Source organism: Engystomops pustulosus, chromosome 1, assembly GCF_040894005.1.
Source record: "Engystomops pustulosus chromosome 1, aEngPut4.maternal, whole genome shotgun sequence".
Taxonomy (NCBI): domain Eukaryota; kingdom Metazoa; phylum Chordata; class Amphibia; order Anura; family Leptodactylidae; genus Engystomops; species Engystomops pustulosus.
In genome coordinates this window covers 103,899,709-103,916,430 of record NC_092411.1, presented here as the reverse complement: position 1 = coordinate 103,916,430, position 16,722 = coordinate 103,899,709, and the positions used below count along the sequence as shown (strand labels likewise).

The following is a 16,722-nucleotide window of genomic DNA, read 5'->3' as shown; positions in this document are numbered from 1 at the left end:
ATTATACAGCTCCAAACCTCTTGCATTAGCATATCATTGCTATTTTATTTTATTCTTTAAGATGCTGGTTTTTTTTCTTTTGTTTAGAACTTACTGAGGTCTTTGATCCCAAAGTTGGTTATCACAATCAAACAGTTGATACAGATTAATGAGGTAAAGCTTTATTTTGGATTTTTGTAATGATTGGCTTTGTCCACCTTTTAGATAAATAGCAGAAATACAATACACTACTATGTGATGGTATTTAGAGCTGCTTAACCCCTTCACGGCTTTATTCGCCACAGAGCTAAAAAGGGTGTATGAAGAGGGCTCACAGTCTGAGCCCTCTTCATACAGAGATGGGCTTTGCTGCAGATTGCAGCAAAGACCCATAGCTAACATCGTCGCTCCCCCGAACGTCAGCAGGGGGGGGGGGGGGGGCAGCGATCGGTTACTTCTGAAGATTCGTTACAATTCGTAACAATGACAATCCACAAACACATTAGGTATCACAGTGTCCCAAAATGCCAGATCTATTAAAATATAAAAACGGTTATTGCCGGCAGTGACCTCCATAACGTATAATGGCGCCCAAATGCGACTTTTACACCATTTTACATGACATAAAAACAGTAATTAAAAAATGTAACAAAATGTCGCACTGTTCTCAAAATAATAGCAACGAAAAAGTCAGCTTATTTTGCAAAAAATTACACATCACACAGCGCCATGCCCCATATTATGAAAAAAGTTATTAGCGTCAGAAGATGGCAAAATTTTTTTTTCTTTTTCGTACACATTCGTTTAATTTTTGAAAGTGTATTAAAACTCAATAAAACCCTGTATAAATTTGGTATCACCGCTATGGTACCGAACTAAATAATAAAGCAGAGGTGTTATTTGGAGCGCTCAGGGAAAGGGTTTTTTTTTTTTTTTTTTTTTTTTCCACGTTTGGCATTTTTTCCCAGTACACGGTATAGAATAACAAATAACATCACAGAAAAGTAAAATTTGTTATGCACACAATAAGTCCTCACACAGCTCTGTACACGGAAAAATTAAAAAGTTATGGATTTTTGAAGGGGGAAAGTGAAAAATGAGCAAAAAAAAACCTACGTCCTTAAGGGGTTATTCCCTAAGGTCCCTTTTGTGTCTGAATTGGTTTGTTCCAAATATCTCATGGGGAGGATGCCAAGTCACTGACCAAAAAAAAAAAATGAAGGAAGGAAGCATCATGTAATGTGTAGCATGATGAGGCTCTTGATAAGATTTAGGCTGAAAACCCTGCGACATAAATCGAAACAAGCACAGGGGTTTATCGGAATGTGGAAGACCTTCATCACAACGTACATGACCAGAGCAGAGATCATGCAGCTGGTGTCTCCCTTGCTTCCCGCCCAGTGGTAGAACATGGATTATCTGAAAGGTTCTCTGGGGGCATTACAAATATGATTAGGGAGCAACAGGACCAGCGAGCTCTACTTGTAATACTAGAGGCAAGTTCCTCTTTCAGATTTTGGTCTAGTCTAGAAACGTCAGGAACGTCTCCCTCCTTGGCACTTCTTGCATTTTGGAACAGACTGATAACTAATGTGAATTACACCAGTCCAAACAGCGCTTTGAATAAGTGATTTGTATGTTGTTTCATGTTATACATTGTATAACCAATAGTGAATTAGAGTTTCTTGAGTCCTCTAGATGATTGAGTGATTGCTAGAGTTTTGAACCTAAAAACACTTATTTCATTTCATTTTACAAGAAATCTACCATCAAAATCAAGCATCAAGTCGACCATCTAGGAAATAACTCTGCCTACTTTAGAATATGCACAGAAATATGAGACTTGCTTATAGATCGAGGCACTGTGAATGTTGTAATAGGCTGTTACTCAGCAAGGAGCCCTCTCCCTCTGTGTGTTGAACTTCCTCTGCTACCATGAGACTACAGTATAACAACATGTGAAGCCAGAGCATAGAGGAGCACCCCCACTCAGAACCCTTCCAGCTCATTAGCATAATTATAAAAGTTGATTTTACAAAGGAGACGGCCATGGATAACCAATATAAGAAGATTTCCACAGTGAAAGTGCCTGCATCTATGATTGTTTCCCTCGTTTATCACATGTAAATGGTAGATTTCCCTTAGAGCTGATATTTGAAATATCCCGTATATACTTGAGTATAAGCTGAGACCCCTAATTTCAACACAAAAAAAATGGGAAAACCTATTGACTCGAGTATAAGCCGAGGGTGGGAAATGCATTGGTCACAGCCTCCCAGTATATAGTCTGCCAGCCCCTGTAGCATACAGCCTGCCCATTCCCTGTAGCATGAAAAAGAATTAACACTGTACTCACCTTTCCGACGTCCTCCATAGGTCCTCTTCTGTCTCCAATGCTCTGGTGCCGCCTTTGGTCCTCTTCGGGTCTCCGTACTTGGCCGGCACACAGAATGACGTCAGCCGCTTGCCGACGTCATTGTTTGTGAGCCGCTGGCATCGCGGGGGGACCTGAAGAGGAGCTGAACTTCCCGAAGAGGATCCGGAGGTGGCACTGGAGCATCGGAGAAAGAAGAGGACCTACGGGTGACGTCAGAAAGGTGAGTTTTGTCTTTATTTTTTTAGTTGACTCGAGTATAAGCCGAGTTAGGGTTTTTGAGCACAAATTTTGTGCTGAAAAACTAGGCTTCTACTCGAGTATGTATGGGTAAACCAGAAGCTAGGTTCTATAGAAAAGGAGCTTCTAATGTGACCTATTTGGTAAATTATAGGTAAAACATAGGTGATTTTTTCTTTTTTTTTTTTAACATAAAAAAGGAAAGGTGTTTTTTTTTTTTTTTTTTTTTGCTGAATTGGTCTGTAGAAAAGTTAAGTCATTTCAAATTAATATTACCACTGACTGTGTTTATATAGTTATTATTGTTAATTTGCCAACCTGTAAAAAGAAGTTTATTTTTTTTTAAGTTGTTTTTGAGGTGTTTTTCCTGCCATATGTGCTGTTATTTTAGCGGTCACAATTTAAGCTCTAAAATAAATGGCATAGATAAGCAAATGTTTTGTAAAATGGCAAAACAAAATGTAATCCATCTTAAGTTTATGATGGTGTTCAGGCTTATTCTACCATGTACCATTATGAACAATTTAGTTGGTTGTTTTTTTGTGTGTGTGTTGGGATACTTTTTCTCAAGGAGTAATTCCCTTTATCGTGTAAAGGATCTTCCATATAGACCTTTTCTCTACATTGTTACCTTTTAGGTCCAGGCCTGTGAAGCAATGGAAGTATTTGATGAACTCATGGAAAGTGAAGTATCCGTCATTGTTCACTATCTGTCAGAGGTTATCCACTTCTGTCTTGAGGTATTGTAACAATTAATTTTAATTCTGAATATTGTACACTGCAAATTGCACTTAGCATTTTTAAAAGGGCACTTACGGTAACTTGGATGACGTTATGATTGTAGCGTTAAGTTGACATCATTGTAAAGAATAACAGACTTTTCAACAAGTTTTGAAACTGGGTTGTCCATAGATAAAAGATGAGATATTTTGATAAATCTTTCTTTTTATGTCAGTTGAACATGGGGGTGACGGCAAAATCTCTCTCTTAACATTATGTATTGACATGGGTAGAATGGTGTGTAAGTGGAGGAAGGAACAGAATAGAGCACTAAAGTCAGATAATAATGTGAATGGTGCTAGGGAATGCCCCACAGCCGAACTCTGAATGTGGGAGGAGCTGAAATGTATAAATCATTTTTTATTTAATAGCAAGAAAAGCTCTTTATGCCAAGTACATCTAGTACCATATGTGTTCATTGATTTTTTTTTTTTTCATGCATGAAGTTGTCGGTAACCTTTAACCGTCACCCTACTCTGATTTTGTTTGCAGATTGCCGTTAACAAATCACTGTCTGATAACCTACGTGTAAAGGCACTTTACTGTATTCGCTTCCTCATCAAACTGAAAAGTAAAGTAAGTTTACGAATCTTTTTGGAACTTAAATTTACTGAATACATAGACATCGACATAACTTGCTATTACCAAAGCTTTTAATGGAAACGTGTACATCTTTCATGCAAAAACTACCCAAAAAAATTTATGATAAAATTTATATATATAAAAAAATAACTTTATGCCAATCGCTAACATCCATAGATGTTTTGCTCTGTACTTATATGCACATAAAAATCAGGTGCTGGAATTCCCATCCGGACATTATACTGTAATCTCATATTACTTGTATCACAGTTTGAAAAGTACTTCCAGTGTACAGAATAAGCACTAATGGTAGCAGGTGCTGTTATCAGAGTAACAGTATCTGGTGAGAGAAAAACAATATGGATATCAATAAATGATCTTGTATGTACAGTTTTCTTGGTCAATTCTAAGTAATACAGCTTTGCTGTGTTCCAGGTTGAATGCTTTGGCTTTCACGCTTATTTTATCTAACAGATTATTTTGAAATCCTGAGTTTATTTTAAATTCTTTGACTTCTGAGGACCCAACATTGCTTTTTATGGGCACCCAGTGGTTTTCAGTGGGTACTGTGCAATGCTTCCTTTTCCTAATGGTAAAACATGTATTTCTGTGAGCTGCGAAAAGGGAATTTTGTGACCTGAACAACTTTTTAAGTTAAGGGCCCTGTATTGTACATTTGTTATATATCCTTTTCATGTTTGTCTGTCCTAGTCCATCTTAAAGCAAAAGCTGCTGCCACAAATACTCAATGCGATTTTCCCCATTATGTGTGCTGAGCCCCCTCCTGGACAGTTGGACCCAGAAGATGAAGATGATGATGACGATGAGTTGTTGGAAGATGAATCTGAGATTCAGAGACCCAAAAACTATGCAGTTCAGGTTGGTTGCAAAAACACTTTTAACTTACTTGGGTGTAACGTAATGGAACTTAGGCAGGAGAATTTTGCATGTTTAGACTAAGAAGTAAGTTGGTTTCTCCGAAAATGTGAATTTACCTGGTTTATCCAGGTTTCATGTGAGATCAACATTGATTTGCTACATTTCCTTAGGAAATGTACTTGATCATATTTGAGGCATTAAGAGATCATTTTTTGTATTACAGGTCATTGATATACTGGCACTTCATCTACCTCCTGAGAAATTGTTTCCTCAACTGGTATGTAAATAGACTTGCCTCAAATGGGTTGTCTAACATAAAAAATTACCTTTTGGCTTGAAACTGTCTCCATTGAATTCAGATGTTAAAGGACACCTGTCTGCTTCATAAAGCGAACGAGCTGCACATATCCCTAGCTCTCCTCCAGTTATGTTTTTCACAGTAACATATCTTTATCAGAACATACCCTAAAGCTCTGCCACACTGTGGCACATAGAAGTCCGATCGACGGACCTATCTTTCAGATCTCCGGCGTATTCATGAAGGGGGTTGGGGGGCTGAGAAGGCGGTGACAGCAGCATCAAGCTTGGCTGTCATCACCAACATCTGGTGTGGAAGAGGCAGGAGCAGCAGGAGAGGGGGCAGTGCCTGGACCATTCCCCAATGAATATGCCGGACCACTGCAGAGCTATAGGGTAAGTTACGATAAAAATAGGCTTTTTGCAGTAACCTAACTGGAAGAGACTTAGGAATATGCTTTCCTTTTTTTTTTTTTTGTTTTTTTTTTTTTAAACTCGGTTTTATTAAAATTCACAATCATCGGTTACAAGAAAAGTGTCATACATTGGATATGCTTTCATTAGTATGTGCAGCTTGTTCATTTTAATTAGCTCACCGGTGTCCTTTTAAAGGGGTTGGCCACATGGGTTTTTTTTACAATTTGTATGTAAGTGGTACAGAGTACATTTAATAGATGTATATTGCTAAATTGCCTAATATCCTGCCCCCCCAACTGTGGCCTCATTGCAAAAAATATAAAGCTAAATGGCCAACCCCTTTAACTCCCTTTTGGCAGGACTTGCGTGTTAGCAGTGGCAGACAAATGTTGCCACTCAATGTTGTGCTCAAGTTACTGCTGTAATCAAAAGGATATGAACGACAGGCCACAAGAGTCACTTGCCCCTAGTGTACAGTTCAGAGCTGTGCCCAGCAAGTAACCTGCAGTGGTAATCTAAGTACAAATGGCCGGTCTTTAGAACACATTATGATGAACAGGTAGAATTGAGGGCTGAATTTTTCCACGCAAAAATACTATCTGATCATCTGCATTTTATTTAGTAAAATAACATCTCTTCTGTGCTAGTTGATGTACATCTTTTCTTTCCAAGACTCCGCTCATGGAGCCATGTCTTCTTAGTTCGAATCCCTACGAGCGCAAAGCTGGTCTTATGTGCCTTGCGGTTTTAAGCGAGGGCTGTGCAGATCACATCAGAAACAAGTATGTATAATAAGTTCGCTTTTAAATGTTAATCTGTTATTTGTCTTCATTTTTGGGTGTAAAATTTGTGAATTGCAGTCTCTCTTAATTCGTTATAAGGCTTGTTTTGAAAAGTAAGAGTGTGGGCAAATGCGGCGCTTGCATTGTGTTTTAAAAAGGCAATGGAAGGGGACGCGCTTTGGCCCAACCACATATGGGTTTCCATAGTAACGCATGCAGTCAGTAACTTTTACACCATCAAACTACTACTAGTAGCATATCATGTATAGTATAAAATATCCTTTAGAGCATTCCCCTCTTTTGAATAAAATCTAACCCATTAAAAAAAATATTCAAAGCCTTATGGAAATGAGTTAAAAAGAAGAGCAGTTGTTTCTAGGTTCTGTAGAGCTAAGATATAGGCATCTGAAGTGACACTACACCTTCAGTGTGATTTTGGGTGCTCCAGCTCATTTGCATATGATGGTGCTTTTTATATTTAAAATCATAAAGACCAGATTTTACAGAAAATATGGAGGGCTATTAAAGGAAATTTACCACTGGGTTCTAACTTTATGACCCCCCTTTGTGCACCAGGACGTACTATTATGTCCTTGTGCTGCAGAAGCTGAGCTCTGATACACAGCGGATGTCGGCTGTATGATAAAGCCCACACCAGCCTGTTACTACTCTGGTCGATGCTGGCACTGATTGCGGCAGTTAACCTTTTAAGTGCCTTACATTGCTACCATTGGATGGCAGTTGCCATGGCAGCCTACAGTCTTATAAGCACTTGTAGGCTTCTCATGTATAATGCTCTCCAGTAGCCTGTGAATAGCAGGCTATTACAAACCATAAGTAAAATTGCTATTTACTGCAATACAGTAGTAATGCAGTATATTGTATGAGCAATCAGACCCTGCAAGATTATAGTACCCTAGAGCAGTGGTGGCGAACCTATGGCACGGGTGCCAGAGGTGGCACTCAGAGCCATTTCTGTGGGCACTCAGACCATTGCTCCAGGACAGAGTTCACCAAATCCACCTGCAGTCCCAGACAACTTAAGACATGCTTTAAAAGAGATGTTTTAAAGCGATATTTCATTGGCTGTTTGGAACTGCGGGAAAAGCGAGAAGGTGTTGACAGAACTGCAATGTGAGTTCCTCCTGACAGAACTGCAATGTGAGTTCCTCCTGCTGGACCAACAATTCTTCTCCTACAGAGAGACCTTGGAGAGAAGGTATGAATCTTAATTTGCCTTCCTTCTTTCAACTGTATTGGTGGCCTCAGGGTTGAAAGAGGAGGAAGAACAGGTAGAAAAAGTTTACAGCTTGAAATGCCATGTTGGCACTTCACGGTAAATAAGTGGATTTTGGTTGTATTTTGGGCACTCGGTCTCTAAAAGGTTTGCCATCGCTGCCCTAGAGGGTCTGAAGAAAAAAAAGAAAATTAATTGCATAGGTCTGTACACCAAATAAAAATTTATTGGCCCCAGAATCTTGCAAAATAGCAAATATTTTTTGTAGAAAAGATTTTAAAAAATTAAAAAAAAAATACTAAAACTTTTGGTATCCCTGTGATTGTATTGACCCAAAGAATAAAGAGGAAGTGTCATTTGAAGCACAGAATGAAAGCCATAAAAACAAAGCCCACAAGAAAATGACGCCAATGTGTGTTTTTTTTTTTGTTTGTTTATTTGTTTTGGGGGGGGGGGGGTTGTCATTTTCACCGCATGCGGAATTTTTCTCCAGCTTTCCAGTACATTGCATGGAATATTCAATGCCACCACTTAAAAGTACAATTTGTCCCGCAAAACAAACAAACGAAAAAGGGCCGTAAGGGTTAAAGAAAATATGCCGTCTGGCCTTGTAATATTTATTTTTGGTCTCCTTTCCTACAAATGATGTTTAATGATGAGGGAATAACAAGCCACACAGAGCACTTGTAGCTCGTAAAAATATTTTTAAAGCATCGTTTTTATGAAAAGTAGACCGTAAAAACTATTACAAGCCCAGATCAAACATCAAGGAGCAAAGAGGTTTCAGTTGGTTACACTGCTTTACAAGGTATGAATGAAATGGTGGATTCCCATTGAGGATTCACACGGATGTATAGCTCCAAGCAGTGTGAATATGGGCATATGTATGTTAGGAGCTTTCCTGCTGTACCCCCAGGAGCTCTGGAGGCCCTGAGCCTCCCTCCTCACTCTGCGCCCCTTCCCTCCTCACTCTACTCTGGACATCTTGCAGCAGTCCATAATATTTCCTAATTTTGTTATTCACAACAGACATCTTCAGTCTATGCTGCAGTTGGTTTGTCAGGCTATCACAGATGAAAATCATGTAGTCAGGAACGCAGCACTGTATGCCTTAGGACAGTTTTCTGAACATTTACAGGTCAGTTTTTGTAACCATTACTATTTGTATATTTTATTGTTTGTTTCTCTTCCTACAAGTAGCTACATTTAGATTGTTATACATTTCTATACATACACTTCACAGTTTTATTTATTAACCTTCTGCTTTTGTCTTTCTTAGCCGGAAATTAGCAATTATTCAGATTCGGTTCTCCCGTTGCTCTTTGAGTACTTGTCTCGCGTGGATCCATCCTATACAGCACACCTCACCAAGGCTTACTATGCACTGGAAAACTTTGTGGAGAACCTTGGTAATTATTACTAACATTTGCTTGTTCGTGTGGCTGTCATGATTTATGGGTTGGAGCTGTAAGTGATAGCAATAGAAAACCACTTTATGACTAGTGAGTAATTTATAGCTAAAGAGTAATTTTTCATTTTGAGTGTTTGTAGGGAAAAGTAAAAAGTACTGCTTGTTGCATAAGACAAGCTGTAATAATAAAATTCACATTATTTGAAGGATTGAAAACAACAATTTATATAAAATGTTGGCCTGATCATACTGGCTCAGTGAAAAAAGATGATGGCCCACATTTATTAAAGCCCCTGCACCTGTTTTTATCGGACTTTGCATGTTCTTTTCATTGCAAACTGCTTTCACATGTATTTATAAAGTGACTGCGGCATATGTGGCGCGGCTGCACTATACCCGGCTCGGCACATTCTGCACTGAAAGGGGCGTTGCGGTGCACAGTTTATCCTGCAAAGTCAGACATAACTATGTCGCAGTCCCTTTGTTATAGGGGCACAAAAAAATTAAGTGCGCTCTGCCGGAGCAGTTCAGGGGGCGCCGGATTTATGAAGAGCATGCACCACAATTCATGAATGTGGCACCCTCTGCACGTTTCACAGGCATACGTTTGTTTGTTTGTTTATTTTAATTCTGCAACATTGTAACACATTGTGACACCCACCAGAGCCCATCTTGGTTGTTAGCAAAATTTTAAAAGTTGATCTTAGAAGGAAAGAGGATATCGATTATAAATAGGGCCCCAATAGCTAGGGCAATTTTAAAAATGCCTTTGTCAGTATTCTGAATAATTACAGTTATAATAGTTTATAATAGTTTTTAAATGATGTGCTACCCGCCAGCCATGTTCGGTGAGTCCCAGCAGGGAGGGAGGGTTGGGGGTGCAGCTTATATGTGCCTGTGTTCTCTCCTCCTCCACACTGACTTTTCAACGCCCCCCTTTTCCCCACTCCCCGCAGGTCCTCTTCACGCTTCCTGTGCTCCAGAAGCGGCAGGTCCTTGCGAGTTGGCCGAGCACACACAGTGGCTGAAGTCATAGTGTGTGCGCGGCCAGCTGCTGGGACAAAGAAGAGGATCTGTAGGGGGCATCGGAAAGGGGAATTGTTTTTTGTTCTTTTTTTTTGGGGGGGGGTGGGGTTCAGCACATTTTATGTGCTGAAAAACTCTGCTTATACTCAAGTATAGATAAGCGAAGTCTATTTCCACAGTCATGGTCCCTGGATCTGAAGTGTCCCTGGTATATCATGCTGATCTGGTAGATTTCCATTAAACTGAGAAGAAATCTAAAAGGGCTGTTCATTAATAGACAAAATAATCAAAAAATCTTGCAACTATGTAATATGGAAAAAATTGATTTGTAACGATTATATTATATTGCTGTAGTTATATCTTGTCTGCCTATTAAAATGATATTCTCTGGATGTGCCATCCACGCATGGTGTCAGCTGTTGCATGAGGCCAAATTGGAGGCTCCTTCCATTCTATGACAGGCCTTGTGCCCATACAGCAGGATACCACCACATATAGGGTATCGGTGTACTCAGGAGAAATTGGGTATCAAACTTTGTGGAGCCTTTTTTCATTTAACCCATTTCAAATGTTTAATTTTCCACCCAAAATGAATGTATTGTGAAACAATATTACAATTTTTAGACTGCACCTCCATTTTGTTTTAACCCCTATAAAACACCAGGGTTAAAAGTGCTTTTTCATATATTGAGGGGTGTCGATTCCATTATGGGGTAAATTACGAGTCTAGCTATTATTTAGGCCTCTCACAGTCGATTAAAAGTTGAGCAGGTCCATCTAAATGCGGGTTTTGGTGATTTTCAAAAAAAAAATTTGAAAAATGGCGCCTAAATTCTAAGCCCCATAACATTCTAGTAAAATATGTGGAATCTTAAAAAACCATGCCAACACAAAGCAGACATTTTAGAAATGTTAGTTAGTCATTGCACTCATATAAATTCCTATCTGCTTCAAAAGTAGAGAATTTAGGACTTTGAAAATAAAGAATTTTTCAACATTTTTGCCAAATTTCTGTTTTTTTTTCATAATTATACTCAAAATATATCATCCAAATTTTTAAACTAATTTGAAGTACTATATTTCACGAGAAAACAATCTCAAAATCTCCTGGCTATGTTAAAGCGTTCCAAAGCTATAACCACTTATACAGTAGTGTCACAGGGGAGATTTGAAAAAAGGGACCTCGTCCTAGAGGCCCAAAGGGGTTAATTGTTGCGCAAGCCATTTTTAGATTTTTAATTTTGAGCACAAATTACAAAAGAATTGTATTCACATCTGTCCTGATGATTTTTGATCCCTAATACAGAACAATGAAATTTTCTGTTGCAGGTAGTAAGATTGAGCCATACCTACCCACTTTGATGGAACGAATTTTGGGGTCTTTAAGCAATTCGGACAATGTCAGATTAAAGGAACTTTCAGTGAGCGCTCTGGGAGCCATCGGTGAGCAGTCGTAGTTCACATTATGTGTCATTTGTTTCAATGGTTGTTTTCCTGCAACCTCAAAATATTTTCTGCCTTACAAAATGGACCTTTATTTCACCTCTTCAGCTAATGGTGCAGAACAGTTGCTCTGCCCATATTTCTCTTCCATAATGGAAGTATTGAAAGTTCATTTGGTGCAGACAGCAGAAGAAGGAAGGCCAGTCCAGATTCAATGTTTAGGTTTGTAGAGTTTTAAGAAAGTTCTATTTGATCTGAAAATTTTTCCAACCTCAGCTTTTCTCTATTTTCTCAATGTATGTTTTATGCCTCTGATTGCCAGAAACCCTTGGAGTTCTGGTCTACACTCTGGGTAAAGAAACCTTTCTACCCTTGGCTGAAGACTGTTGCCACCTGGGGCTCAACTTATGTGACAGGATTGATGACCCAAACATAAGAAGCTGCGCGTAAGTTATAAGTCTTCCTATGGCATCTAAAATGTCGACAAACAACAAAATATTTTGACTACTGATTTTAGAATACAATTTAGAGCCAGGGGAGTCCAAACATGTATTGCAATTGGTGTTTGGTGTTGTTATTAATTAAAATACATTTTTTAAAGTTGACCTTCCTCTGTTTCCACTTTTTAGAGTGCCAGATACATTACTGCTGCATTACCTGTGCTTATTCATAGGGAAAGAAACCTCACAATATCATCACTGGGCCCCATGGCCATCTGCAGTTATTGTGATCCCCCAGTGGACTTTCTAGTACAGGCGGTCCCCTACTTAAGGACACCCGACTTACAGACAACCCATAGTTACAGACGGACCCCTCTGCCCACTGTGACCTCTGGTGAAGCTCTATGGATGCTTTACTATAGTCCCAGACTGCAATGATCAGCTGTAAGATGTCTGTAATGAAGCTTTATTGATAATTCTTGGTCCAATTACACCAAAAATTTTGAAACTCCAATTGTCACTGGGGCAAAAGAAAAAAATTGTCTAGAACTTCCATTATAAAATATACAGTTTCGACTTACATACAAATTCAACTTAAGAACAAACCTCCAGACCCTATCTTGTATGTAACCCGGGGACTGCCTGTATTGATTTTATAGTATGTTCTTAGAGTAAATGGCACAGGTCATAAAGGGGCTCTTGCCATGTAAGCCAGATATACAGCACATTTTTCAGTATACAGTTATACAACTATAGCTCTTTATTGCCTTTTATAATCAATATATGCCATTATAATATTGCATTTATGTTAAGGACAATGATTTGTATTCTTTCAGCTATAGTCTGTTTTCTGCTCTTTCTGAAGTTATGGAAGAAAATATTTCTCATCATTTGGAAAAAATTACAACAATGATGCTAATGTCACTAAAGTCAACGGAAGGAATAGTGGTGAGTTTATATAGGGAGAGTTGACTATACATGTTCTTATATAAGGGCATATGCATATGAAGAGTTTAGAGGGTCAAACTCCACCAACTGAACTGCTTTCATTTTAGCTCAGCTTAGTAACTACCTATTTAAAGTAGATCTAACGATGGGTTTCTACTAACATGCTAAGCACTAAACTAACTTTTGCTAATTCTATAACACTTTCCAACCTGAACTACACTTTTATATAAGTAATATTCTAATTTTTGTCAGACGCTACTGGGGCTTGGAGTAGCCTTTCTGAGCAAAGGCTGATCCACGCACCAGTAACCTCAACCTTCCCACCTACCTGCACGTCCTCAGCATTCCTTGGTGCACTTCTTCTCACCGCCTGCTTCTTTGAGTTCTGCACATTTGCAGAACCCCTCCGGTGCGCTCTGTCATCGGCATATTGCAAGGAGCTTAAAGAAACTGGTGGCGAGAAGGAGCATGCAGAGAAATCCCAAGGACGTGAGTGTAGGTGGGATGGAAGAGGCTTCTGTGGCATTGAGGTCAGAGGTTATTCCACGTCCCAGTAGTCTCTGCCGAAAATTGACATATTAGAATTATCAAAAGGTAGTTTAGGGCTTGGCGTGTTAGTTGAAACCTAGGATCAGATGTACCTTAACCGGTTAAGGACCGGGCCCTTTCCTGTTTTTTCATGTCCATTTTTCACTCCCCACCTTCAAAAATCTATAACTTTTTTATTTTTACACGTAAAGAGCTGTGTGACGGCTTGTTTTCTGCGTAACAAATTGCACTTCATAATGATGGTATTAAATATTCCATGCCATGTACTCGGAAGCGGGAAAAAAATTCCAAATGCAATGAAAATGGTGAAAAAACGCATTTGCGCCATTTTCTTGTGGGCTTGGATATTACGTCTTTCACTGAGCGCCCCAAATGACATGTTTACTTTATTCTTTGGGTCGGTACGATTAAGGGGATACCAAATTTGTATAGGTTTTATAATGTTTTCATACATTTACAAAAATTAAAACCTCCTTTACAAAAATAATTTTTTTGATTTTGCCAACTTCTGGCGCTAATAACTTTTTTATACTTTGGTGTACGGAGCTGTGCGTGGTGTCATTTTTTGCGAAATTTGATAATATTTTCAATGATATCATTTTTAGGACTGTATGACCTTTTGATCACTTTTTATAGATTTTTTTAGGTTTTTCAAAATGGCAAAAAAGTGCCATTTTCGACTTTGGGCGCTATTTTCCGTTAAAGGGTTAAACGCATTGAAAAACCGTTATATTTTGATAGATTGGGCATTTTCGGACGCGTCGATACCTGATGTGTTTATGATTTTTACTGTTTATTTATATTTATGTCAGTTCTAGGGAAAGGGGGGTGATTTGAAATTTTAGGTTTTTTTATTATAATTTTTTTTAAACTTTTTTTTATTTTTATTTATGCTATTTTTCAGACTCCCTAGGGTACTTTAACCCTAGGTTGTCTGATCGATCCTATCATATACTGCCATACTACAGTATGGCAGTATATGGGGATTTTCTTCCTCATTCATTACAATGTGCTACAATGAAGGGGTTAAAACGAAATAGCCTCGGGTCTTCGGAAGACCCGAGGCTACCATGGAGACGGATCGCCGCCCCCCGATGACGTCACGGGGAGCGGCGATCCCAGGTAAGATGGCGGCGCCCATGCGCCGCTATCTGTTTGAGGCTGCCTGCAGCTTTGCCGGCAGCCCACGCTGTGCTAACACCGTGGATGTTACCGGTAAGCCTTTGCTGCAATATGCAGCAAAGACTTACCGGCTATGGAGAGGGCTCAGCCCGTGAGCCCTCTCCATGCAGCGCGACCGCCGCCGTGAATACACGGCGGGCGGGCGCGAACCGGTTAATAGGTAGATTTCTGATGGTAGGTTTACTATAAACTGGTAAATTTGGAGATATGGAGACCGTTTTTGTGAAATGGCATGAGAGTTAAGTGAATTTCATATTAACATATTGCAGCCACTGCAGAACTGAATAACCGAAGACTTGCCTAAGTCTTTCATCCTGTTGGTAGATACACTTTAAAACAATTGTCATTGCATTTGTCTTTGTCCAATAGATAAAGCCCAATCCCAAAAGCTTATTGAAATCCCAATTTTCAACCCAATCTGTTGAATTTGTATTTGTCTCTGTGTTAACCCTACTTATTTTCACTCTGTTCTTCATTTAAGATCCAATATACTGAGAATCATTCATTTTTGTTGTTTGATGATGAAGCAGATGAAGAGGATGTTGCCATTCATGATGAAGATGAAGAGGAAGGAGATCCAGACATTGAAGGGTGTGCCTATTTTATTGCCCATTTTCCAGATTTTAACATATACAAAACATCAACATAAAAAAGTGCAACAATATTTTTTTTAAACCTCCTTTTTCCTAATACATATGTAGATTTATGACCTCTAATTGAGTACTTGCTAGAATCATTAGATTCTTAAATTGGACAAATACCATAAAACCATAAATACCAAAATACATAATCTGTTTTGAGGATTTAGGGCAATCAATTAAACACCAACCTGTTAAGGAAACTTGTCCCATAGGGCTGTCACCAGACTTGTACCTGGATGTATACAAATTTCATGTACATCTACCAACAGATCACTGTCCTAATTAGACTGCTCGCTTAGTCTAGGGGTAATCTGGTGGTGGATATTCTTTAATTAAGCCATAATGGGAGAGGGGACATTCTAGTGTGACTCCCTAGAAGTCATTCTTATGCATTTGTACAAGTATACAAGTTCCTGATGACTTGTTCCCTTTCAGAATGGAAATTCAATTTATTGTGCTTTATTATTGTGTATCTGCAGATTTATTGTGAAGAATGCATTTGTTGATGAGAAAGAAGCAGCGTGCTCCTCACTAGGGGAGATAGCGTTGCATGCCAGGTAACTTTAATATCCCTCCAATTCCTCCACCTGCCCTTCCTGACTCATGTCCTTTACTTTCTTAAAACGACTCAGAAGCCTGTAGATCTATTTGATTTGTTATATATAGGTGTTTTTTCCCTCCGTATTTTATCTGCTTGTCCAGTTGACCAATCTCTGGTTTATCCAAATTTTCTTACTAAGTTTACTAATTTTCTTTCTAAGTTTAATACCTTACCCACCTCCCCATCTGCTGTGCATTATTTTTCCATCCTTTCACGGTGTTATTTTGTTATATTTTTAATATTGCTCTCAATTTTTCCTTCAGCTCTTCATTTTTCCCTTATCTTGACTCATGCTTTCAGGAAGTATTTAAACACATTGAGGTAAGAACAATGAAGGATTACCTGCAATATATATAGAAAAACAAATGATTTGATAGGCCCAGTTTATTACATCACTATTAGTGGTTTCCATTGCTATGTTCAGTCTTTAACCATGGCAAAAATAGCAATAGTTTTCTCCATAGTAAGGAACAGAAATGTAACTGCAGGGAAACTTGTATAAAAGTCTAAGGCTTCCATTTGTCATTAGTTTAAGCTGTCATTTTCATCCATAATGGACCAGAGGAACAGACACCACTAGTAGTGATGTAACTTTGACCCTACTCATGTTCTTCCTGGAATTTGAAGAATAAGATGTATTAATAATAAGTTTAAATTTAAAATAAAAAATACAAGTAAGAGATTGTGTTAACAATTTACATTGCAGTACATTTGCTCAGGGAGACTATTTTGGGCTCAGCGTCTTATTCTTAAAGAACATCTACCATCACAGTCACTGAAGGTAGATGATAGTACTCACTGCCCCATCCTGTGGTGCTGTGCTGGAATCTGCTTTTTGTTTTAATTAGAAGGGCTGCATTTTTCAGTAAAACACTTTTATTTGGTATTGAAATTAGTATGAGGCACTCTGTAGA

General features: G+C 38.7%; 1 protein-coding gene across 2 annotated transcripts in view; it reads left to right on the top strand.

The window, feature by feature from the left end:
* IPO4 (importin 4) overlaps positions 1–16,722 on the top strand; it is a 47,223-nt gene that overhangs the window by 8,949 nt on the left and 21,552 nt on the right. For both annotated transcript variants that reach the window (XM_072150742.1, XM_072150743.1), the window contains exons 7-21: positions 88–153; positions 3,232–3,333; positions 3,866–3,949; positions 4,667–4,834; positions 5,058–5,111; positions 6,221–6,330; positions 8,597–8,705; positions 8,847–8,976; positions 11,334–11,447; positions 11,556–11,669; positions 11,770–11,893; positions 12,724–12,835; positions 15,048–15,157; positions 15,687–15,764; positions 16,072–16,129. In XM_072150742.1, coding sequence (XP_072006843.1) covers positions 88–153; positions 3,232–3,333; positions 3,866–3,949; positions 4,667–4,834; positions 5,058–5,111; positions 6,221–6,330; positions 8,597–8,705; positions 8,847–8,976; positions 11,334–11,447; positions 11,556–11,669; positions 11,770–11,893; positions 12,724–12,835; positions 15,048–15,157; positions 15,687–15,764; positions 16,072–16,129 — 1,533 coding nt within the window. The remainder of the gene's footprint in view (positions 1–87; positions 154–3,231; positions 3,334–3,865; positions 3,950–4,666; positions 4,835–5,057; positions 5,112–6,220; positions 6,331–8,596; positions 8,706–8,846; positions 8,977–11,333; positions 11,448–11,555; positions 11,670–11,769; positions 11,894–12,723; positions 12,836–15,047; positions 15,158–15,686; positions 15,765–16,071; positions 16,130–16,722) is intronic.